This window comes from Neolamprologus multifasciatus, chromosome 23 (genome assembly GCF_963576455.1).
Source record: "Neolamprologus multifasciatus chromosome 23, fNeoMul1.2, whole genome shotgun sequence".
Lineage (NCBI taxonomy): Eukaryota > Metazoa > Chordata > Actinopteri > Cichliformes > Cichlidae > Neolamprologus > Neolamprologus multifasciatus.
In genome coordinates, this window is record NC_140460.1 from 38,344,939 (window position 1) to 38,367,414 (window position 22,476).

Below are 22,476 nucleotides of genomic sequence, written 5' to 3' on the forward strand. Positions count from 1 at the left end.
TCGCAGTTTTTAGTATATCCAACTGAGTAAACCTGTTTGCTTTTTTAGCTGTGATAACGTGTTGATGAACTGTTGCTCTGATTGTTTCTATTTTCTTAGCCATGACGTAATAAACTCCCGCGCTTTAGTAATTCACCGGTAGCTAATAGAAACAACGCATTCACGTTCCCTGTGTCGATTTCAACCAATAGACACAGAGAGTGCGTGCCAGCCAATGGCGAGCGCATGCCTAAGGTCTTCGATCCAATGACCCCTGAGTAAGGTCGATAAAGCTAGCCAATAAGACGCTAGCAGCATTGTGTGACCGAGGCAGGGTCTGCCGGGTTCATTTCGCCGCTCCTCCACCCGGCTGCTCTTTTTGGATCTCACTGCAATGGCGGAACAGCAGCAGTTCTACCTCTTGCTGGGTAACTTGATGAGCCCTGACAACAACGTCAGGAAACAGGCAGAGGTAAGAAGAGGAAAAAAACAGTTTTTAGTGGCTGACAAGTTCGGCGAATGCTGGAAGTCGTGTGGCCAAGTTAGCAGAAGCTAACCACTTAGCTGTCCAGCCTGGCCGCGCGCAGGCTCTCACGTCAAGCTCGGTAGCCCACGTGCGCTGTGAAGCCGAGTACTAGTCAGCTAACGCTAACTACCACCATGTTGCGTAGTTATACGTGGACATAATTTCGATGTCACAGATACCAGCGCTGTCGTGACACCATGTAGCCTTACGTGTCTCGGCAAAGCTCGGGCTGTTCGGTAAATAGTAAACGGACCCGTTTGTCGGAACCAGCCTCCAAACCTCCAGCTGACAGTGGCGCCTGTAGAGTACAGGAAGTAGCAGCAAGCTAATGGGCTACCCACAGTGCTGCTAGGTTTGTTAGCTAGCACGCTAGGGCTCAGCACATTGGCTTGCTAAAATATTAAAGCGGAATATTGAGACTGAACGTGGCACATATGCTGAGTTACTGCTGCGGTGATAAACAAACCATCAAAGGGATAGGCTGTAGATGGTGAGGTAGTTCATTCAAAGGGGCGAGTACTTATGCAATGGCCTCCGGTCGTGTTAACTAAAAGTCAAGTCTTAACCAGACAGTTTTAAACTAGCTGCCGTGTTTCCCTTCGTGAAGCTGATCATCTCAGTTTCAGACACGTCAGTAGCTAGGCTCGTCTCCCCGGATTAGTTTCTCTCAGAGGATTTGTTTAGGCTGTGTCTAGCTCGCCTATTCACTCTCCCCCCTCACAACCACCATTATTAGCCTCTTGTCGCCGCAGAGCATTGTTACCAGCGTCCCCCTCCCTCTCCGGCACCCCGACTTTTGGATGAGGTGGTTGAATCTTATCACACACCACCTCTATCTACCAGTCAGCGTTTTTCTTTGATGAACTCAGACTGTCTGCCGGGATGCTAAGCTCATTGGAATTCATCCTTTATAGGAACTCCTCCCGTTCTGTTTTACTCACATAATAGGAATTGATCCACCTGTATGGGACCTAAACTCACATTTTAACAGTTGAAAGATACAGTTAGTCACCTTTTTTTTTTTTTTTTGTAGTTAATCCCATCACTGCTTCATCCAAGTGGTGGTATTGTGAGAAGCCATGAAGTGCATTTGAATTTGTGTGGCAACCAAATTCATTTAGGCTTTAGGTGGACAAATGGATTAGTGCAGTAGTTCAAGTCAGGTTATAAGAGGAGTGGACTTTGCAGATTGATTTGCAGGTAATTCAAGGGTTGCTCAACCTGAGCGCTTGGTCATTCTGATTCTAATTGTTTGGGATTTGATTTCAGCCCAGCCGTTGGCACATCTGTGCTCCTCCCTGTCTCGTTTTGTCAGCTCGGGAATCATTGAAGGTGGCTCTCCTGTGCAGTTGTGTTAAGAGTTTGTACTCGATCCTTCCACATGATGGGGATGCTGAAACTACATGCACATAGTGACTTTTACCAGAGCGCACACCAGAGGTTTCACTGTATCCCTGTGGAGTCTCATTTAACTTGGGTAAACCAGCATAACAGTGGTAAAATAAATGGGTGGCTCTTGTGTATGAGCCCATTAGGGCTCATGTTCAGTTTATATACATATTCAGTACACTTGCACAAATGTCACACTTTTACTGCTCATTAAAATACTGATTATCTTTATAGCAAATATCAGTGATGTACAGGGTTTTTCCTGGCTCAGAACTGGACATTTGGGGTGTGATTATGCAAAGAAACACAATGTGAGTTGAGGCAGAGTGTGTTACCTTACCTGACAGATGTCTATGTATTTTTCTGTTTTTTTGTTGTTGTTTTTTACTATTTTTATAAGGAAAATATATTCATGCTTCTGTAGCTTAACCCTCGGTAAAAATGGGAAGTCCTGCCCTTATATTTCAGGAAATCCCTGATATGACCTCACTGGACAGTCCTTATTATTTTGACCACCGCATCTGTTTAAGCTTGAGTGTTTTGGTTTTGGTTTTTTTTGGGGGGGAGGCGTGTTTCTTTAACTGCAGTAAAGGGAACATGATGCTGTATTAGCAGTAGAAATTCATGTTGTGCATGGCCTGTCTGATCCTAACCGCAGTGTTTTCATTTTCTTTTCAGGAGACCTACGACAATATTCCAGGCCAGAATAAGATCACATTCTTGCTACAAGCTGTCAGAGATGCGTCTGCTGCAGAGGAGGTTTGTACACGGATTGTGAACATGTCTGTGGCATGACATGGTGAATTCTTTCAGCCTGAAGCAGGGGGACTGCAAAAACTTGGCCACTTAAGAGCCCATCTGAGACATTTATGATCTGCTGTATTGTGCTCAATGAAGTCTTGACACACCCAAAATTTAGGCCAAAGGTCAGACAAAGTTGACGTAATTCTTTCACCTTTAAAATCTTAAGTTGTCAACAAATGTTGTGTATGAAATTTGTTTTTCACTCGTTCACATCTCCGTGGGTTTTTCAGGTGCTGTGTCACAGTTCATATGAGACATTACATGCTAAATAAATGGATGACGTGCATTTTTGCCATATATGAATAATGTACTGAGTGGGTTTTAATACATACAATAACTTGGAAAAACATCATCCAAAGTAATCAGGGATGCGCTCCAGCCTCTCTGTCAGAATCTAATAAAAGGATGGTGAAATATTAAATCCAAATATTCTAGCAGTGTTTTTTTTTTTTTTTTTTTTTTTTTAAATAAGCTCCTCATAATCTTGTCAAAGGGATACTTTTCATTATACTGAGTGTAGTAATTGTCACCCATTCAGACAGCAGTACACATGGGAAAGAGTGATGCAATGCGTGACACTGAAGCCTGCAATACCTTTTATCTCTAAAAGGTGCAACATTGCTGGCATTTCAAGTATGTAGTCCGGCTATCACATGTGAGGCCTCGACGCTGCCTGACTACGGCTTGTTGTGAGTCACAGTTCTGGCATTCAGGCAGTCATGTTTACTCTGAATCCACCAGCTGCTTGGGCCCTCATGCTTCCTGTGCTTTACTTTACCTCAAGGCTGATATTTTTAGAGGCTTGAAATGGGAGCAGGCAGAGAGGTGCTTGGCCCAGGGAGAGTGACTCTGCCATTCTAAGACACTCGGTCTGGTTTTATTTTTTATCCCCCTTAATGACCACTCACACTAAAGGTTTTGGTTTACCAAACACGTAACATGTTTTTGCAGAAGGAAACGATTTGTTTCACAACACTTGTTGATGAGAGAGCATAAACTATCAAACTAGCTGGTCCAGTAAGCCAACTGCCCAACTAAACTGAAAAAGGCCCGTGTACAGCATCCTGCTATGTGATTGCATTTGTCCCTGACCACCAGAATCCCTCACGTTAACTTTTAATGAGTGGAAAAAGGTTGGCGTGCATCCTCCAGCTTCACTGTGCTAATGTTATGCTAACATAGCTGTGTCGCTAGCAATCACGTAGCACAACATGTTTAGGTATAAACTAGCGAGCTAACTTCCTGTTAACTTCTAACTCCGTTAAATGTAATAAATTCTGTTTTCATGGATGTTAAACTTAATTGTTACACCTGGTAAAGCAGCAACGCTGATGATTTAATTGAAGATGAAAGAATTTAGACCGTTTTTAACTCTCAGTATTCGTTTGACTTTGGGAGCTGAAGGGAACAGAGTTTGGGACCCAGATTACTCCGCGAAGCTCCTCACTACGGCAGCCGTAATGCTCTGACAATCCATCAAGCAGTGCGGCTTACCAAAGTTGTACTAAAACATTTTTAACAGATTTCTGCAGCCCAAATCGGTTCGAGGTCATAACCAGAATTCATACATAAGGCACACTCTTGATTTTTGAGAAAATTAAAGGATTTTAAGTGTGCCTTATAGTGTGGAAAATACGTTATACAGAAGAAAAGAATATATCGTTACCGCACATGCTTCAAATTATATCGCGATATGAATTTTAGGCCATATCGCCCAGCCCTAGTATGACGTCATGTTGAAAGCAGCATTGTATTTAATTTTTTTTGCCCCCACAGGTCAAACAGATGGCGGCAGTGCTGCTGCGGCGGCTGCTGTCTTCCTCTTTTGAGGAGATCTACCCAGGCCTGACCGTGGAGATGCAGACAGTCATCAAGACAGAGCTGCTGACGGGCATCCAACAAGAGACCTCCCCAACCATCCGCAAGAAGATCTGCGACATTGCAGCCGAGCTGTCCCGGAACCTGATCGGTGATTATTATTATTTTTATTTATTTATTTTCTCTCTCTCACTCTGTTCTGGTGGCTGTTGATTAAACACTGAGGATAAGCCATGACTCAGTATTTCCCATGTTATGCAGGAATAATGGGCAAACATTCTCATGGGTCATTAATGAAATTCTCAGATGTTGATCAAATAACATTCAAAGTGGAAATTACTGAGGAACGTTTGGTGTTTTTGTGTAATGTAGATGACGATGGGAATAACCAGTGGCCAGAGGTGCTCAAATTTCTGTTCGATTCTGTCAACGCTGAGAATGTCGGCCTCCGAGAAGCTGCCTTGCACATATTCTGGTGAGCTCCTGTTGCATGATGAATTCAAACTCTTACTCAGGCGGATGCACTGATGGCTGACTGATGTCTTCCAATGATATCTTTCTAGGAACTTTCCAGGAATCTTTGGCAACCAGCAGCAGCATTATATGGAGGTTATCAAGCGCATGCTTGTTCAGTGCATGCAGGACCAGGCAAACCCACAGGTAAGGTTTTAGGATGGGGCGTGGCCTGGTAGCTGAAACGCGATGTCATTTAACTATGTGTGGATCTTTCTTTCATATCACACGCCTCTCAGTTCCCTTTCTTAGCTGCTTTTATTTATTTAAATTCATCTCACAGATTCGTACCCTGGCAGCTCGGGCTGCAGCATCTTTTGTTCTGTCCAATGAAAGCAACACAGCTCTGCTGAAACACTTTGCTGATCTCCTGCCGGGAATCCTGCAGGTAAGCTACAACACATTGGTGTGTTTGTGTGATTTTCAGACCGGATCACTTTGTACTGTAGATATGGGACCTGTCAGTACTTATGTTTTTGCACCGGTAATGGCTTCTGAGCACTAAGAGCATCAGTCATTTAAGCTCTATTAATTAAAGTTTAATGTCAGATATCTGCAAATGGAGGCTGGAACTTCAAAGTAAATGCTCTACTGCTTACTTGGAGTGACATAATGTTTTCATACTGTTATGATCGATTCTGATGACAGTCTCTGCATTGAGAAGTTATTGAAGTCATGTGAAAGCAAATACACATGCAAGTGTTTGGTAGCTTTTGTTCCTGCAGGTTATAATAATGCAGCATCATTATGAAATATTGGACATCTTGGATCTTGTAGCAGATCTTCTATTGCAGTAGCATATTTTGTGTTTGACTCATAAAGGTGGGAAAGGAAGTCAGGACTTCAGAATGTGGCATTAACTTTGCCACACCTGTTGAATATATTTGCATTACAAACCTACCTGTTTGTTTGATTTGCCCATCAGGCAGTGAATGAGTCATGCTACCAGGGAGATGACTCTGTGCTCAAGTCTCTGGTGGAAATTGCAGACACAGCACCCAAATACTTGAGACCCAACTTGGAGGAAACACTGCAGCTCTGTCTGAGGGTAAGCTGCAACCTCTAAATAGTGAATCTCTCTTTACCACTGATCAAGACTCGAGGCATTTCATGTGCAATTGTCCTGTCTCCTCAGCTGTGCGCTGATACCAACCTTACAAATATGCAACGGCAGCTGGCATTGGAAGTCATCGTCACGTTATCAGAGACGGCGGCGGCCATGCTAAGAAAACACACGGCCATTGTAGCACAGAGTGGTAAGAGTTTGATTTAGCAGCCTCTTTAATGATGTGCCCAAATAAGATGAGTGGAGTAGTTTTGATAGAAGTCTGTGTGTTTATTAGTGCCTCAGATGCTGGCTATGATGGTGGATCTCGAGGATGATGATGAGTGGGCGATGGCCGATGAGCTGGAAGATGAAGACTTTGACAGGTACGTCCTGATGCACTAATATATTTCCATCTTTGAGTGTCGGTACAGCATCTGCATCCCCTACTTCTTAAAGTACTCTGAAGTTCAGTACATGTGTGCATGTCCATAAGTTCCTGGATGTTTCTTGTGCTTCACCAGTAACGCTGTGGCTGGGGAGAGCGCGCTCGATCGAATCGCCTGTGGTCTGGGAGGGAAGATCATTCTCCCCATGATCAAACAGCATATCATGCAGATGCTGCAGAATCGTAAGTAAAGCTGCACATTACTGCAGCACTGATTTAACTTTAATTAAGCTACCATCTGTTTTCATACAGCAAACTTAACAGCTGCTTGGGTACTAAAGTGCTTAAATTTGTGTTTCCTGCTAGCTGACTGGAAGTATCGCCATGCTGGGCTAATGGCGCTGTCGGCCATCGGTGAGGGCTGCCACCAGCAGATGGAGGCCATCCTCCAAGAGATCGTCAGCTTTGTCCTCCTGTTCTGCTCCGACCCTGTAAGGAAACGGCAGCCGTCGTATAAAAGTGGCACTGAGTTTACTTAACTGTCTTAATGGTTAGTTGGTCAATGTTTAGTCGCATCATTTCCCATTTCTTAATCATTTGCTCCTTTTTCCTTCCTAGCACCCAAGGGTGCGGTATGCTGCCTGCAATGCTATTGGACAAATGGCCACAGACTTTGCCCCCACCTTCCAAAAGAAATTCCATGATAAGGTATCTTAAGTGACTTAAACAGCTGTGCCAGCACTTTCATTTTCTTCATGGCTACAAAGACAGTTTGTTTGTTCGTTTAGGTGATCTCAGCCCTGCTGCAGACCATGGAGGACCAGAGTAACCCTCGGGTGCAGGCCCATGCCGCCGCCGCCCTCATAAACTTTACAGAGGACTGTCCTAAATCGCTGCTTATCCTTTATCTGGACAACTTGGTGCAGCACCTTCATGTCATCATGGTTGCCAAGCTGCAGGAGGTACAGTAAAGTGTTCGAGGAGACCGTGCATTCACAAAGTCAGTGTGTGTGTGTGGTTGGTCTCATACAAATCATTTCTTCAACCTTCAGCTGATCCAGAAGGGCACGAAGCTGGTGCTGGAGCAGGTGGTGACTTCCATCGCCTCAGTGGCCGACACCGCAGAGGAGAAGTTTGTGCCATATTACGACATGTTCATGCCCTCGCTCAAACACATTGTAGAAAACGCCGTGCAGAAGGAGCTCCGGCTGCTGCGCGGCAAGACCATAGAGTGCATCAGTCTCATCGGCCTGGCTGTCGGCAAGGAGAAGGTATACTTTGACCATCAAAGCATACCATGTGTCAAGATCCTAATTCAAGGTTATTCCCTTTAAATTAAGCTTTAACCCTCATATTCTTTCTCTCTGCTCTTCTAGTTCATGCCAGATGCATCGGCTGTCATGCAGCTGCTCCTCAAGACCCAGACTGACTTCAACGATCTGGAGGATGATGATCCCCAGGTAGGACGGCTTGAACAAAACTTAAAACGATCTAGTTCAAGGTGGTGGTCACGCTCAGTCAGCTGCTATGGTTTGTTCTCGGTTTAGATCTCCTACATGATCTCAGCCTGGGCGAGAATGTGCAAGATTCTGGGGAAGGAGTTCCAGCAGTATCTGCCGGTGGTGATGGGCCCCCTGATGAAGACTGCCTCCATCAAGCCTGAGGTGGCCCTGCTTGACAGTAAGTAACAGGCAGCTGCCGCCTGCACTGACTTCTGATGAGAGTCCAGTTTGTTCTATAAGTCTGCAGGCATTCAAATGAGCAGATACCAAAGCACGCTTTAAACCTGATCAATCCAGTGGTGAATAAAAGCTGCAGCCATGTACCTTTACCCACATTGCAACGAATCAGTAGATTAATAGTCACAAATCTCTCTGAAGAATATCTGCTCACTGTCACGTGTTCATATTTAATATTGCAGTAATGTGCTGCCTGCTGGGACTTCTGTATGTGATTCTTGTATGTGTAATGTAAAGGATTCACTTAAACTTTCACTTTTCTTCTTTTAAAGCCCAGGACATGGAGAACATATCAGAGGATGATGGCTGGGAGTTTGTCAACCTGGGAGACCAGCAGAGTTTTGGAATCAAGACAGCTGGCCTGGAGGAGAAGGCCACTGCCTGTCAGATGCTGGTGAGAAGAAAATGAGACTCAAGACTGTCCTGAGAAGCTGTGGATGTGGTCATCACTCACTCTTCCTCTTCTTTCTTTTTCTCAGGTGTGTTATGCCAAAGAGCTGAAGGAAGGTTTTGTTGAGTACACCGAGCAGGTGGTGAAACTCATGGTTCCTCTGCTCAAGTTCTACTTTCATGATGATATCCTCTTGTTATGACATTTTGAACTGCAGTATAATTGAATGGTCTGATTCTTGTATAGCAATTTCCTATTCTTCCAGAGCACTCAGTGCTGCATGATTTTTTTTTTTGGGGGGGGGGGGGGTTCAACCTTTAAAATAGTTTAGCTGGATTCAAACATTCAGGAGGAGGCAGCACGATCAGATTAAAGACTTCAGCGTGAACGTCTCTGATGGTTCCACTGTTCAGATTAAGTGAAAATACAGGTGACGTTGGCCTTAACTGTCTCACGTGTGCGGGTGGCAGCAGCTGAGTCCATGCCCCTGCTGCTCGAGTGTGCCCGGGTTCGAGGACCAGAATACCTCACCCAGATGTGGCACTTCATGTGCGACGCCCTCATCAAGGCCATCGGCACAGAGCCAGACTCGGATGTCCTGTCGGAAATCATGCATTCGTTTGCCAAGGTAGCTACATTTTGGGCTTTTCTCTTCTCTCCCCGTGAGCCATGTTGATTTGTGCACTGACAAAAGTGTGTTTGTTAAAGTGCATAGAGCTGATGGGAGACGGCTGTCTGAACAGCGAGCATTTCGAGGAGCTGGGCGGCATCCTGAAGGGGAAGCTGGAGGAGCACTTTAAGAACCAGGAGCTCAGGCAGGGTGAGACTTCAGAAACACAAATATTTTACCCATGACAAATGATGCGTCACAAATACGAGGGCATGATTATTTTAAATGCTGGTGCAAAATCCTAACACGTACTTCATTGTGTTATCCAGCTAAGAGACAGGATGAAGATTATGATGAGCAGGTAGAGGAAACGCTACAAGATGAGGTAAATATTTTTGCTTTGTGTGTTAACCTTCAAAAATGATGATGATGCAAGAAACTCCAAGCCATCATGGTGTTTGTCTTCTCCCAGGATGAGAACGATGTGTACATTCTGACCAAAGTATCTGACATCCTGCACTCGGTGTTCAGCAGTTACAAAGAGAAGGTGCTGCCCTGGTTTGAGCAGCTGCTGCAGCTCATTGTCCAGCTAATAGTGAGTGATTGCTGAGCACTGTTTAGTATCGTATGTACATGGAAACGGGAAATGAATACTACTAACTGTCTCACTTGTCTTCAGTGTCCTAACAGGCCCTGGGCTGACAGACAGTGGGGTCTGTGCATCTTTGACGATGTGGTGGAGCACTGCAGCCCCTCCTCGTTCAAATACGCAGAATATTTCTTGCGGCCGATGATCCAGTCACTCTGCGACACGAGCCCCGAGGTCCGGCAGGCAGCTGCCTACGGCGTCGGCGTCATGGCTCAGTTCGGAGGCGAGAACTACCGCCCCTTCTGCACAGGTATGACCTGGTCTTTACTTTACCTGCTGGCAGTTCAGTTGCTTAGCGACACCTACATGATGTGCTCTTCGTCACAGAGGCCCTCCCTCTGCTGGTCAGAGTCATCCAGGCAGCTGACTCGCGCTCAAAGGAAAACGTCAACGCTACAGAGAACTGCGTCTCTGCTGTGGGAAAGCTCATGAGGTTCCGACCAGAGTGTGTCAACGTTAACGAGGTCCTTCCCCACTGGCTCAGCTGGCTACCGCTCAAAGAGGACAAAGAGGAGGCGGTCCACACTTTTGACTTCCTCTGTGACCTCATTGAGAGGTAGGGTACCGAGACTTCATTTTCCTGACTGTCTATGAACCCCCTCCGCCCTGCACACCTGACCTCTCAATCCTTTCTCCACAGCAACAACCCGATTGTCCTCGGACCAGAGAACGCAAATCTTCCTAAAATTTTCTTCATCATAGCCGACGGAGTCTCAAATGAATCTATCAAGAGCGAAGACGCGTGCAGCAAGCGGCTCGCTAACGTGATCCGTCAAGTGCAGGTAAGCCCAGAAATGTCGACACAGCCCTGAAATCTACTTGATGTTTAAATGCTTTGCAGATTACCCATTCTTGTCATGTCTTCCAGACCTCAGCAGGATTGTGGACACAGTGCATATCGACACTCAACGAGACGCAGCAGAAAGCCATACAGGACCTCCTGAGTACTGCCTGAGCCTGAACCCCGCCTCCGTCACCTCCCTTCTCTTTAAAAATTAAAAATCAAGCCCATTAAGAAAAGTTGAACTCCTGAACCTCCAAACACTCCCTCTTCTTCCTCCTGCTCTGATCTGTAGTGCATATGGATGCTGGCTTCACCCCATCCCCCACCACAACCCCCTACCAACTACATTACTCCACCTACATTCAACTGACTTGGAGCAGGTTGGATATGAATGACGAAGGAGGACTCTGGCCATCTGCTTTAAAGACTTTACCTGTATTGACGGGAGTGGGATAAGAGTAAAAGGTTTTGTCTCTTCACGTTACACGTCTTCTACTCGGATGTTGTTGTTTTTTTCCCAACCATTCCCAGACATGTGACCGGTCTCGTCGCGCCCAGACTCAATCACCAAGTCGCCCTACACAAACTCATTGGACAGTCGGGCTCAGGAGGAGCTACAGTGGGGGGGACGTGGGGACAGGACAATTCTAGTGGACTGAGCAACTGAACGAGGTGGAAATGCACACTGGGCAATCACTGCCTGTCTCCTGTGAAATTATTATTATTTTATTTTTTTTGTATTTTTATTTTTATTCTTTTCTCGTTACATCACCCCAGCATTTCCTGGGGGGAAATGTCCTCTGACTACTGCAGCTCAGAGCTTTCAAAAGTAATGGCATGTTTAAGTGGCTAACCCTAGAACATATTCATCGTTAGGAAATTTACGTCATCGTTGTCTGGGAGAGTTGATATCGACTTGAGCAGCTTTCCTCCATAGCCTTCCAGACGGCTGTTCACAGGAAGTGAAGCATTTGAACGGTTAATGGCCCTTTTTAGGTAGCAGCATAACGACTCGGGGCTCTTTAAGAAGTTGGTCACAGCCGTAAAGCCTGTGGCGCGTTGGTGAAATATGAAGTGTAGAATGAAATGTATTTGTTTAAGTACTACTTTACTCTTAACTTTACAGTTCTGACCCTTTGCAGTCCTGCAGGTATGTGATGGAAATCCAGAAACTACCAAGAATAAAACTACATTTGAGAATTCTGAAAAAGTGGTCTTTTCATTTTCTGCTTGCAACTTCCAGTCAACCAGGGGAAACTGTCATCACATGTCTACACGCGCATATTTTGAAGCGTTGTCTAAACTGGCTTTAATTTCGCAACACATAAGATGTTGGTTCTGCCAGTGGTGTCCTGATTAACATGTTCTGTAAGCTGAAATTATCAGTTCAATTCTAACCCAAAGTCGTGTTTGCAGCCAGGATTTAAAGTGTTCAAACATGTGGAACAGCTGAAAGTAGTTTCTGTATAAAATCAATTTTAAAAAAGAAATTTTCTCCCCCATCTTGTCTCAGAGGTTTTGAAAGTTCCTCTTGAGGTTGTACTTCTGGGAAATTCCGGATACTTTGTTACAACTCAAATTCTTGCAGTGTTTACAGGTGCTGTTACACTGAAATGGCAAGATATAACTGCTACCCTTAAATTTTTTTTAAAGTGTCTATCTATTATATTACGCACTTATTTATACGTGTATATATTTTTATTTTAAAATATATAAACTTTTAAATTATGAGTTATTGGGTAATTCTGGATCCTGGTAAAACATCCCAGCCACTGAAGACACGAGTCACAGGTTTTCCATGTAGTCTGTACAGAGCTTTATTGGGACATCTACACCAAAAGAAAAGTTTAAAGCTTTCAACCAAACTGAACGGTCATGGATGTTACCCTCTTTAAATCAAAAAAAAGAAAGATCAAAATAAACATAAGCATGTCGAAGAGCGCACGGTAAACACCAGGCTACTGGAAAGCTCAAACTAACATCCTGCAATAAAATCCAGTATCCACGCGGGTTATGTTGACTTCTTGATTAAACTGGGGCTGGTTAAACCTCATGGTCATTTTCAAGGCTGCGATTTAAGATGGTGGTCAATTTTATTAAACTGGGGGGGTCATTATTCCCCTCAATTCACAATTGCCAACCTTCGAAATGATCGTAAAGTTTCAACAAAAACCGACATGTTATCGCAGGGGTGGGATGTTGTATTAGTTTCAGCTAGGAGTACGTGGTTTAACTGGCAACTGAGTGTTGTTGCAAAGCAAACTGAAGCGTGGAAATGTTTTCTGTACAGCAGTTAATTCACTTTACATTCCACTGGGGACGTTTGCAAATGCTGCAGTTGGCAGTTTAAATCCCCAGACCAGCTGGGAAAACCTGCTGAGGGACGCCTTCGCTGTAAAGCCGAGCACAGAAATCCTCTTGCAAGGCCATGTGCAACTTTCTTTGTCCAGACTGGCTTTAAAGAGAAAACTCATAATGTGAAACGTACTCATTCGACTTGTAGATCCGTCAGCTTCAGCTCAGATATGATCAGCAAGGTGATTTTAGTGTTCGGCGGTGAGCTACAGTTCTCAAGAATGCAGGTAGCCTGTCCTCGGATGTGGGTGGTTGTCTGAAGTGACTGAAAACGCCACGATCATCTGATTTGATTACACACTGAAGACGAGAGCCGATTTACGCCACAGAGAAAATGAAGACCTTTGAGTTGGATCAACCCTACCGGACCACAAAGGGGTGTGTGTGTCAGTGTCACAGGAGATAACATAGTATTTACAGTGAAGATGTACAAGCTGTTAAGTGTACTTGACAGGAAGGAGAGGGAAATTTCACATTGAAACACGGTGATTAAGTCAGAGTAATTTTCACAGGACAAACAACCAGAGGAGCCTCCAGTCTGCTTCTCCCTTTCATTCATTTTTCAGTGTCCATTTCTTTGTCTTTGTCTCCTCAGGAAGTCCTTCTCTACTTTCAGCCTTCGCCCCCCTCACTCCTCGCCTACTGAAGCATGTCCACGAAGGCGTCGAACTCGTCTATGTTTTTCTCATAGACGCGCAGCTTCTCCGGCAGTGAGTCCTGCGGAGGGAGAACGCAAACTCACGTGACTACTGAGATTCATTTCCGTGCTGTCAATTGTGTAGGCGCCAAAAGCTTCGCTGTCAACACAATTGCAAATAAGAAGGTATTTACCAGGTCGTCAGCCATCGATTGGGAACTGATGTGAAGTGAGAGACTGGCCAGTTGTGGAGGATTCTGAAACTCTCTGTAGAAGGTGCCCAGATCCATCGGCAGCAAATCGTCTTTAGAGAAGGCCGGACGCTAGGAAGACAGGAAGAGAAACCACTTCAGCTTTATAGTAAAACACCTGGAATCTTGTTTGCTTTAAAGTAGGGCTGCCACGATTAGTCGACTAGTCATGATTACGTCGACTATCAAAATCATCGACGACTAATTTAATAGTCGAAGCGTCGTTTGAAGCTCATCACAAAACAGTGGGGGAAAAAAAAGAAACAGATCACAAAAGACACAGAAATAAGTTGTAGGATTTAAGAGTGTAATAACGGACTGAAACAGAAGATGGCAGCACTGCATCTACAAGGATGCCAGCTGCCGTTAAACCCCGAAAAAGAAGAAGTAGCTCTGTCCCAGAATTCATAGCGCGGCCCTGCTCAGTTTCCAACAATGGCGGCAGCTAGTTAGTTTTAATATTACTCTTATTATTCTTTTTGGGTCACAAAATAAACGTTAAGCACATTTTCAGGCGAGAATGTAGCTGTGTAAACCTCAAATATCTGCTCAGTTTATCAAGACACCACATATTTTCAAAAGCGCTCCGACGTTTTCGGAGACGTCTGTTAGCCACTAGCTCGATAGCTAGCCGGGGGCAAGGCTCACTAGAGCCGTGACAACACCGGACTCCCGGCACATCATTTTCAAACCCACCGCTGTCTTTCGCTACTCAGGTTAAACATGATATATAAGTCACTTAGATAACTTAAAAATGTTATTGTTTGGCTTTTTTTTTTAGTATTTTATTTGTTCCTGAGTAAATCGGTTTGGCTGAGATTAAAGTTTTAGTTTTTACAAAGCTGAATAAACGTCAAGCAGACAACTGATTATCAGAAGTGTGAGATGCTCGATAATATACTCCGGTTTCCTGTTATATTTTAGATAGCAAGGAGTTTATTAAACTTCACCGAAACAATCTGTAAATTTCAATAAAATTTAATAAACCATCATCTTGTCTTTATTTTTAGTTAGCACCTTAAACACTTAAAGCTGTAAGCTAATGATAGTTATATAAGAGCAGATGCTGCTGGCGCAATAAGCTGTACGTTTTACGTCCAATGGATGATGATCTGATTAGTCAACTAATCGCAAAAATAATCGGTGACTAGTCGACTATCAAAATAATCCTTTGTGGCAGCCCTACATTAAAGTGGACTTTTTTGTTTGTTTGAACCCAGCTGTGCACTGTTTGTTTTTTTTTCTCATACAAAAATACCAACATACAAAATCAACCATGACGAAGTCGTCCTGCTGCCCTGACCCCTCTGAGCCCTGAGAATGAAGGCTGCCCTGCAGGGGAGACGGGCAGGGAGGAGAATCTGGAGGGTGAACCTGAACACAAACAGCAGAAAAGGTGTCAGCCTTAAAGTGAACCTCAACTGTACTTGTTGTGCAAGACAAGACATTTGGGAGCATTATTTTTATCCACAATAACACTGAAGTCACCATAGGATCATTCTCCTCCGAGTCCAGGCCTCGAGGAGCAAACGCAGCAAATGGCAGGTCCAGACTGGCTGCTGTTATCTACATAGATACACACAGAGCAGGGTTCAGTGTGGTGGGTGAGACACTAAAAATCGGTGTAAAAAGCAGCTTAAGATGACGTACCTGTGTGCTGGGTTTATTAACAAAGGCTCCGACCTTCCTTGTGAACGCATTGAGCGACTCCACAGGGTCCGAGGGAGAAACGCTCCTCCGCCCTTCTTCTTTGCGTCCTTCTCCGCTCTGCGACAAGCCGTCATCATCGCCACTGAGAGGAGAGAGAGGGACAAGACAGGAAGTTTAAATTTCAAAATGATTTAACGGAACTACGGACCAACACTGGAGTTCAGGGAATAAAAATAGGTTAGTTTTCAGCGGTTAATGCAAAGCCAGCGGACAATCACCTGCTGCTCGGTGTGTTGGGGGCATGCTCTACTGTCAGATGAACATCTGCTCCATGAGGAGGCATCAACAGAGCCCCGCCTTCCTTCCCAGCATGCAAGACCTAGAGAAGAAAAAGCAATGGCAGGGTTATGAGAGGACAAAAGCAAGAATCATGATGGACATTGTTTAGTTATTTAAGAAGCTAATTAGGAAATAAAAAGAATGTTAATCAGTAAATAGAAGAAATCATAACTGCAGTCCTTCATTAGGCTTTCTGGAAAACAGAATATCAAACTATGAGAATAAACCACCATAACATCATTATTTATAACAGTCACTGATCACATCGTCCTCATCATAAGTGGGACGTTTTATGTATTCCTGCAATCACCTCAGAAGTGGAGTTCCACAGGGTTTGATTCTTAGTCCACTGCCGTTTCTAATCATGTTTATTTCTAGTCAGTGTTTCAGTGTCAGTTTTCTTTTTATGTGGATCTAATTTTATGAACTTATTAACACTTTAATCATAGACTAGTTTTAAAATGTTGCGGTGATAGCCTTGCAGCAAGAAGGTCCTCTTACTATGACCTACAAATATGTAGGAAGTTGGAAGATTCTTGTTCAACAGCTGGCTCAAAAATTAAAAATAAAACACGGCTTTTTGTTTAGTGTAAAAAGTATGCCTGACCTCTTCCACCACAAACTACTGAACTTTGAGGTCTTTCCTTGGCTGCCTCGAATCTTAAACCTTTATTTTCTGACACTTCTTCAGATCATTGTAGCTGCTGGTGATTCTTGTTTAATTCAGTTCTGTTGTTTCTGTCTTCCGATTGTGTTCTTGTGAAGAGAAAAATAAAATCTGGGCATAAAACGTAATTAACTGCTGATGGTGTGAATGGCGTCATCACCTGGTTTGGATTGGAAGCAGGGTGACAAAACTCTGCAGCTCCTGCTAGAGCTGTCGTCTGGTAGGATAACCTGGAGGCGTACAGCTGAACAGGAAGAGACACACACAAGAGGAACGATTAAGCATGGAGGAGTTCAGGTTTATCATATACTGTGTGACTTTTAAGGGACATGCTGAGCTGTCACAATGATAGATTTACTGAGGTGGTGCCATGTGATGTGGATGATCAAACATGTCTAGTGATCAGCAGCAAACTGAACAAAGTAGTGGAAATTTCAACAGAAGATGGAAAGAACAGGATTAGATGAACACACGCCCAAAAGCAAATGTTAAGTCTGAGAAAACAGGTCTGTTCAGTGCAGAATCAGGTTGTGTCTCACAAAAACACAAAGAGTCACACTCCCTGCCAATGGTCAGTATAGACTCACAGTGTGAGTGACAAGTCCAGGAGCCAATGGGAGCTGCAGACTATCCAGCGGGAGGGGCTTGGGCAGTTTAGAGGGAGACGGGCTCAGCGTACACACACACTGAGCCAAAGCAGGCGCACACACACACAGAGAGATAGAACGCACAACAAGACAACAGGAAAAGAGAAAAAAAAGACAAGGAGAGAAAAAGAGAAAGCGAAATGAAAAACAGGAGTGAAAATGGAGAGAAGAATCCACAGGTTAAAGAAAGAGATGACGACGAGGGGCGAGGGAGCGTACGCTAACCTGAGAGGGAGGGGAGGTGGAGAAGGAGGTGGCGCAGACCTCCTGTGAGTCCTGAACGCCTGCAAACTGCCCTCCGTCCTCTTCATCGGGAGCCCTGCACACACAGAGATATTTGTAGTTGGAGTGCAGAGGCAGGAAAGTTGGAGGCTGATGGCGGACATGTATACATTTGTTTCTATTGCTGAAAGATAACAGAAAGCCTGAGGTCAAATGACACAGACTGGTATTAGATTAAGGCACTGTATGTTGTCCTTCTGATACACCGATTCGACTCTCATGGACATAAAGGACAGGGAGATAAAGTGTGACCTCAGAATGATGGATTGCATCACCTTAAATCTGACTACTCAACTTCTGCACTTGGAGGTCATTTAAACTTCTCTGCAGTTGTGCGAGACAAAACCAGACTGAGTGGCGAAGCTACCTGTAGTTGCAGGGATGGCCCATGTTTGCCGGACGCTGGCTGCCGCAGGGAGGATCCACAAAGTGATCCACGATGATCCCCATGATGGGAGCCGACCTTTCGAATTGCCTGAAGAGGAGGACAGTTAAACTGCTCATAAGATGCGTTTCCCATTGGAATAAATATACAAGAAGCTTCTCTGAAGGACAGCAGTTCTGGCTTTGATTTGTTGGTTACCTGTTAGACATGAATGCCAGATTGGTGCGGTAGGCGCACGAAAGCGTGATTGTACCGATAGGGGTGCCAACAACTCCAACGCGCACCGTTTGGAAACCTTAAAAACAAGCACAACATAAGCAAATGTAAACCAGCCCTATAGTGTGAAAGTACTTTTGAAAAAATGTTTACAGTACAAGCAAATCAAACTGCTGTGTCAAACTGGAGCAGAAAACATGAAGAGATGTGTGTTGCTCAGTGTTTCTGTATTGATTTAACAAATGTCAGTCATGGAGCCGAGTTAGGCCTGATATAGACTTCTGTGGTACACCATTGCAGAGCCCACATCGCAACCTATGTGACTGGCTGATGTCACTGCAGACTTTTACGCTTGTGCGGGTGCATTACGTGTTAATTACCACGAGTCCTTATGTTGATGCTGTGACTATTGTTCCTTATATCTCTGGAAGTGCACGTCAGTTTTCATCATAGATTTCCCAGAGAAGCATAAATTGGTGATGCTTCAGTTGGAAAACACTGCGACATATGGCACAACCACAAACACCTCTGAACAACAGAAAGTACAGCATAACCTGGCGCACACCTCCCTAGAAATTTAACTACATGTCAGGTTGTCGTCATCCAGGTCATGGTAATCTAAGGAGCTTGGAAAGAAAAGCGACTGGACTTGAAGTTTCTTGAAGACGTTTCAACCTCTCATCCGAGAAGCTTCTTCAGTTCTAAGAGCAAACGGTGGCGAGTCCCAGGTATTGAAGCCCTAATGTTGTTGTCCCTTAAAAGGATCGCTGACCCACTATTGATCATGTGCCTCATCACATGATCCAAGGTCTGAAAAAGGGTCATTACATGTCAGGTTGCGGTCTACAACTACTGTGAATGGCCTGTTTAGCACCATCGACTCCTCCGGGGCATTTACAGCTACTTTGTCAAAGCAGTTTTGAATTTATCACAGAAATAACAGCAATCATTGTCTCAATATAAGAAATATTTAACAGTCGTAGGCTCTACAAAGCTTTTTCACAGAAGCTTAAATCAGGTCTTAAACTTACCTTCTCCTAATCCACTCAGCTGGACCTCTCCGAAGTAGATCCTACACAGAAGAAGCAACACGCAGTTTAGAAGAATGGACTGAAAACAGCACCAAGATAAAAAGGAGTGAGATGATGCACTGGAAGTGAGGACAAATCACCTGTAGAGTATGACATAGTCGTGTCCCTGCTTTCTGGACAGTTTATAAGCAGGCGTGACTCTGGTGATGGCCAGCAGAGACTTCAAGAGGACAGACAGACGGTTATAGACTGCATATGACACCTTGATTTCCTTATCGCACCTGCAGCAGACAGAAAACACGGCGATGTGTTACAATACAGCAGCTTAAGGGGATTTTAAATAAAGACCAACTGAATATAAAAATATCTCTGCAAGGCAGCTCGTTTTCGTGTTTCCAGGTCTGCTTCTCCCCGACTACCTTTCTTTGATATCCCTCTCTAAATTTATCTTGTATGAATAAAGCAGTGTGGTGCTTGAGGAATGGAGACCATTACTGATCATTTGACTGTACTTTCAAAAGCACAGGTGCACAGAGTAATACCAAAATTAAAACAGTGTTTTGTACAGTACTGGTGGACCTGACAGGGTGCTGACAGGCTCACTTTACCACCTACAGAAACAAGATAGTTCAGACACAGTTTTCAAACGGAAACACTTCAGCAGTTAGGTCAAATTATCATTCAACTCTTCTAGTTTTAAAAGAAGTCTGATTTTAAAGAAGTTTAAGGGAAACTAATGGCACTCGTCACTGACCCACTTTACTGATGTGTTTATGGGCTCAATCGCTGACTTCACATCTCACTGAATACAGCAAGACACTCATTTATTCTAAATTACGGTTCTCATTAGGGAAAAAAAAAAAAAAAAAAAGAGCCATAGACCAGAGTACACTTACAGAGAACTCCCTTCTGATTTACAAGTTCCTACAATGAAATAAGCTTCAAGACACCAAGAAGGTGAGGGTCAAAATTCTCAGCTTGAGGCTTGAGGGTAGGACCTCATTGTCCATTAAAGTGGGTGATGTCCAATTGTTTATATACTAATTATTTTACTCAAACTGCTGGTTATTACTGTATTTCTGAGCTTCTTCGTGACTTGGATGCTCACAAAGCTCTACGTTTAGTACGGGTGTCTGACAGCTAAGTTTTGGCAGAGAGAATCAGTAACAGTACTGACGAGTACTGATTCAGATACTATAGTTAAAAGATTTGTGGTCCTGCTGGATGATACTGTGCAAACATGAAGAAGCAAAATCAGCAACCCTGAACCACATGGCCTACAGAAGACTTTTACTAAAGCAAAAACAAAATTCACTCACTTTTCATTCATCTCCAGGCACCAAGTCTCTAACTCCATCGAGTCCCCCTGAGGGAAGACAAAGCAAAGACAAACTAATGAACACAGTTACATTAAAGCAGCTGCATATTTAGTTAATGATGTGGTCTGGCTGGTGTTGCAAATGTGTAAAACAATGATAAATCCCAAAGCCCAGTTTTTACAAAACAAGAAAACAGGATGCAGGTTTTTTTGTTTGTTTTTTTTTTTTTACCTCTGATGTCTTCAGAGAGATCTCAACACACATGGAGCGCCCGATGCCTGGAAGCTGGCCAGCCAGTGCCTTTTTGGCTTCATGGGTAACCTCTGGGATGTCTTTGATGGCCAAATTAAACTAGAAGGAATATTAACCTGAATATCCATAATCCATGCCATGAAAAGATCCACAGTTAACTTGAAAGCCAAACAATCATGACAGAGAATGACTACGTTGTTTTACCCAGTCAGATCCAGTAGGCGATGATGACGAGCGAGTGCAGATCTTCTCTCCCAGCCTGGCTTGGACTATCACCTGGACAGTCTACAGATACACAAACAGGCTGCTCAAACAATGAGCTGGTTTTACAGAAACAATCCATAGACAGGCACTGTTATGAAAGAGACGTATGCTGGAAAAGATTAATTTAATTCCAGTGCTTTGAGCCACACTAATAAAAACCTGGCTTTCCATTGTTTATTTATTTATTCACTTCTGAAGCCTCAAATGTCCAATTAGAAACCTGCAATTACAGATAAAATTATGTTAGTGTCTCACCTTAAGTGCAAAGAACTTAATAAACTTGTCTAAGTCCTTTTGATCCTGGGGCTTCAGGTCACTCTCCATATTGTTACAACCCTGCAAGATAGATGATCAATAGAAACTTATTGAGGCAACAAGGGAAATTATTGTGTTATAGCACAATAAAAATAATACAGCCTACAACAAATAAGGAGGATAGTTACAGTAAAAGTGTAAAAGCACAGTGAGGGCTCTAAACTGTGGGAGTGCAAAACCTTTACGTGTAAAACAATGATAAAAACAAAGAAAGTAAAAGATAAGACTGAAATTGCACAAGTAGTGCAAATTACATTACAACAAATAAAACAATTAATAAGTAATATGTGCACTATAAATCTAAGAAACAGCTGCAAGAAGGTAAAATACAAAAATACACCTTCTTACAGCTTTTAAAAACAGATTTATGGTGTATACATTCAACCAAACAAGAGTGAGAAACAAAACGTAAACTATTCATGTGCATACATGTGTATGCGCAATTACATATGTTTAAGTAAAAGTGACTGAAAAACCTAAACACTGGGGAAAAGCTGAATTCAACCCCCATTATCTCCCCATTGTCCACGTGTTGGGGGGGGGGGGGGGGTTCACGCCACAAACCCCCATTTCAGGACTACAGTTCCTAAGAAAATATCTCAATTACTTTAACAAAATAAGCACTTTTCACCACACTGGCAACAGTTTAGCGTTTTTAACTGAAAAACGTGGACAATATAGTAATAAATAAAAGGTATTAACAGGAAAACTTTATCACCGTGGTCTTAGCCCTCCAAACAACAGTGGACTACAAAATAATAATAATAAAAGCAGGCTAGCAGGTTAGGCCTCCACGTTGAAATTGTCCAAATTATAGTTAGAGGTCATGTTAGAAAACAAAAAAAACCCTGACAGCCTTATTACCCTTTACACAACAACTGATGGTAAATTCAAATTCTACAGTACCGTCTTTTTTTGGACAACTACGAAAGGTTTAAGGTTCGCAAAGCCGAAGCTGTGAAGCATGAGGATACTGACCCACGGAGCAGCTGCCGTTAGCCTGCAGCTAACACTAGCTGCCCAGCTCAATAACGTACTTTAACTTAATCGCGAAACAATAGTACTTACATTAGCTGTGACCTTAACAACGGAGCTTCAATAAATGCAAGCCAGTTTAATGCAAGCGAGACCCAGAGCTGTGTCACACAGACATTTTATACGCCCATTTGAGATGTACACAACGTCAGCAGCTGCTGTGCCACTTTTCTGTTTATCTTCTCCATGTCGACGT

The 22,476-nt window shown here is 43.6% G+C and overlaps 2 protein-coding genes across 3 annotated transcripts; one reads left to right on the forward strand and one right to left on the reverse strand.

The window, feature by feature from the left end:
- The first annotated feature begins 283 nt into the window (after positions 1–283).
- ipo5 (importin 5) lies at positions 284–11,845 on the forward strand. The gene is made up of 26 exons (XM_085150317.1): positions 284–451; positions 2,573–2,653; positions 4,475–4,667; positions 4,889–4,991; positions 5,080–5,176; positions 5,313–5,417; positions 5,955–6,077; positions 6,165–6,285; positions 6,373–6,460; positions 6,599–6,705; positions 6,829–6,953; positions 7,081–7,170; positions 7,251–7,424; positions 7,515–7,733; positions 7,839–7,922; positions 8,010–8,142; positions 8,474–8,595; positions 8,681–8,777; positions 9,048–9,220; positions 9,301–9,412; positions 9,532–9,587; positions 9,675–9,797; positions 9,882–10,101; positions 10,179–10,407; positions 10,492–10,633; positions 10,720–11,845. Exons 1-26 carry the CDS (start codon positions 374–376, stop codon positions 10,804–10,806), a joined length of 3,282 nt encoding a protein of 1,093 aa, XP_085006443.1. The 5' UTR covers positions 284–373; the 3' UTR covers positions 10,807–11,845.
- A 582-nt stretch (positions 11,846–12,427) lies between these two features.
- On the reverse strand, positions 12,428–22,466 carry atg13 (ATG13 autophagy related 13 homolog (S. cerevisiae)). 2 transcript variants are annotated; one of them, XM_085150324.1, is made up of 18 exons: positions 22,314–22,466; positions 21,186–21,266; positions 20,871–20,951; positions 20,646–20,765; positions 20,415–20,461; positions 19,236–19,376; positions 19,096–19,136; positions 18,047–18,143; positions 17,831–17,938; positions 17,407–17,500; positions 17,122–17,220; positions 16,695–16,778; positions 15,807–15,907; positions 15,529–15,670; positions 15,367–15,444; positions 15,145–15,252; positions 13,822–13,950; positions 12,428–13,707 (listed from the first exon to the last, which is right to left on the reverse strand). In XM_085150324.1, exons 2-18 carry the CDS (start codon positions 21,252–21,254, stop codon positions 13,630–13,632), a joined length of 1,617 nt encoding a protein of 538 aa, XP_085006450.1. In that variant the 5' UTR covers positions 21,255–21,266; positions 22,314–22,466; the 3' UTR covers positions 12,428–13,629. The 2 variants fall into 2 exon arrangements, with proteins under 2 accessions (XP_085006450.1, XP_085006451.1); XM_085150325.1 differs by lacking the exon at positions 17,122–17,220 and having other exon boundaries at positions 22,314–22,465.
- Positions 22,467–22,476: the final 10 nt, after the last annotated feature.